This window comes from Frieseomelitta varia, unplaced genomic scaffold, assembly GCF_011392965.1.
Source record: "Frieseomelitta varia isolate USP_RPSP 00005682 unplaced genomic scaffold, Fvar_1.2 scaffold_1393, whole genome shotgun sequence".
Lineage (NCBI taxonomy): Eukaryota > Metazoa > Arthropoda > Insecta > Hymenoptera > Apidae > Frieseomelitta > Frieseomelitta varia.
The window spans coordinates 1-2,841 of NW_025109076.1; the positions used below are offsets into that span (position 1 = coordinate 1).

General features: G+C 34.2%; 1 protein-coding gene across 1 annotated transcript; it reads left to right on the forward strand.

Annotated features, from left to right (window-relative positions):
- Positions 1-95: 95 nt before the first annotated feature.
- LOC122532058 (cell division cycle protein 123 homolog) lies at positions 96-1,672 on the forward strand. Its single transcript, XM_043660487.1, has 6 exons — positions 96-465; positions 524-631; positions 692-914; positions 1,001-1,123; positions 1,195-1,454; positions 1,533-1,672. The coding sequence occupies exons 1-6, from the start codon at positions 259-261 to the stop codon at positions 1,593-1,595; spliced, it is 984 nt and encodes a 327-aa protein (XP_043516422.1). The 5' UTR covers positions 96-258; the 3' UTR covers positions 1,596-1,672.
- The last annotated feature ends 1,169 nt before the right edge of the window (positions 1,673-2,841 follow it).

The window sequence follows — 2,841 nt, forward strand, 5'->3', positions numbered from 1 at the left end:
ATTGTTTATATTAAATACACATCTCGACGGAACATAGATGTCGTTGATCTAAATTCTTCGAAGTAGAGGTCGCTACAAAAGGAGACTATGTGGTGCCATCTATCGGCACAAATTCGACGAAAGAAACAATTTGTTATTTCCGAAGAAAATTAATTAAATCGTTTAATTTAGAAACTTTTCTTCTGCATTCTATTTATTCTATGAAATGTACAAATAAAAATTTTTGTAAACTTTACTCTTAATCAATTTAGGTGTGACATGGTCAATAACCTGAAACCTGAGTGCTCGTTTGCGTTATGGTATCCTCTGTTTTGCAAAGATTCTCTGAAAGCTACGATTATTCACATTCCTGATGAGGTACTCAAATACTTGAAATATGACGCTTTCGTTTTACCCGTCGAAGCAATAAATTCCACGTTACAAAACGCAGAATGGATGGATGGGTCTCCAATAGCGAGTGACGAGGTAAATTTGAAATACATGTATTGAGAAAATGGAATAATTGAGAACAATTTCCTTCTAGCATTTGTGCGAGACTCAACCAACGTTCCCACAATTCAGCCAACAAATTCAGAATGTCATAGACGAGTATGGTGCAGTCTTTATAAAATGTAATTGGAGTTCACCTCTGGTGCGTAGTTAGGCTTTTGCCAAAAGAATATTTCATTTCATTAGTGACACCTGTTTGCAGGATGCGACCTGGGTTGCACCGACCAAAACATTGAAATGCAAAACTCTAGAAGAAGTGTACTTGTTGTTGAAAAGTTCAGATAGGATCGCCAAAGATCTGAATACTGCGGAGAATTATGTAGATCATGAAACTCCTGTGAAATCTTGTCTTATCTTAAAACAATGGAGGGATATCAATCCTTGCACAGAATTCCGATGCTTTGTAATAGAGAATGAACTTATAGGTAATAAATTTGGAACTGTTTAGAGCATTTGTATCTTACGTTGTCTAATTACGAAAGATTGTTGTTTTAATTTTTTCTTTTTGCAGCGATTAGCCAACGAGATATATCGCAATATCATAGTTACAACGAATCAGAAAAATACAATATTCAAACAGATATCAAAAGTTTATTTACGGAACGTATTAAAGAGAGGTTCCCTTTGAATAACTGTAAGTATTTGTAGAGTACTCTTGCTCAGTTCAACTGTACATTTTTAATGTGTAATGATGCTGTGACATAGATTCGTTTGATGTTATACGGTACAAGAAAGAGAAAGTAAAGATAGTTGACTTTGGCCCTTTGGACGAATCTGTTACCAAAGGCACCCTCTTTACTTACGAGGAATTGCAGAACCTGGAGGAAAATATTCCAGAATTTAGGTTCATCGGCGAGGAAATTGGTATTCAACCAAAAGCTACAAATCACTTTTGCATTCCACAGGAAATAAATGAATTTTTTCAATCCAATGAAAATTCTACGTTATTGGACATCATTCAACGAGTAAGTACGAGTGAATTTCTAGAAATTACAACACACATTTAATACTGTTAATATTTCACTGAATGTTTCTTACTCAAGGAGGTGGAAAGTCAACGGAAAAAATATGAAAACGCAAATTCTAACAGCGTGGAATACGATTGATATGCGTCTAAAAAGAAAAAAAAAGAGATTATTAACAAATAAATAATTGTGGAATCAGAAAATCATTTTTAAATACAGAACTTTCACTTTTATTCTGCCAGACCCTCTTCTATCATTACATTACATAAAACGATTAAAGGCTAACCTACCGCTTAAAAGAATTATCGTAATATTGCAATATTTTTCGAGCCATCGGCCTTACCGAGCGACGTCCTTTATATAGAAAATATGTCTTGTTTATGTACAATATGCAATCCTTAATACTTCGACTTGAAAAAGGATTCTCGATATATGTACCTCCGGACAAGTTAATACGCTGTACAGTCATATCCACGGAGTATTTTTTTTTTTTTTCGTTTTCTCCACGTTATTACCTGACAAAAGTCAACAAGATCGAGCAATTACATTAATTGATCCTTACTCATTCTTCCGATTTTATATTTCCTGATTACATTTGAACATGAAAAATATCTGGTGGTAGCTTTTAGCAACTGATCAACCCTTCCTCTTTACTTTTAACGCTCTATCTATGTGCGATGGTTCTTCAGGACTGTTATCACTTAGACATTCGTATATCCAATTGATTGATAAATTTTTGTTCGCTTTGCATTTACATACTGTAATATTTCGTAACTGTTGAAAGAAAGAAAAGAAAGAAATGAATCGGAAGAGAAGTTTGATAGCCAATGTCAACAGTTAAGTTTGCAAAATATGTAAAAAATACAATCTTAAAAGTAGAATCGGCTTAAATTTTAATTTGCAAAAGTTCGTGTTCATTGCATAGTCGTAATTTGGTTATCCGTTCAGGCGTACGTACGTATACGTCGAATATATGTATCTCAGCATCTAATATTTATAAATTCAAGTTCAACTCTTTCACCTCTTTACGACCAGATTCTCAATCATGCGAAATCCAACCAGCTTTGAAAACAAAATGTACACTGCCATGACCAAGCATTGTTCAGAAAATGCTAATAATTTAGTATCTCTCTCAGTGTCGCAAAGAGATGCACGTGTGTGTGTCTGTGTGTGTGTGTGTATCTGTCTGTGTATGTGTGCGCCGGTGTAATACGAAAATAAACTTTCTAACAAATGAAACGAAAGTCACAAGTACGTATAAAACACTGCACGAGATCACGTAATTTCCCACAAAGATCCTTCAATTTCAATGTCGTTAATCGCATTGTGTACTGCATCGCTAATTCTTTCCTTTTCTTTTTTTTTTTTTCTTGTTTTTTCTTTTTGT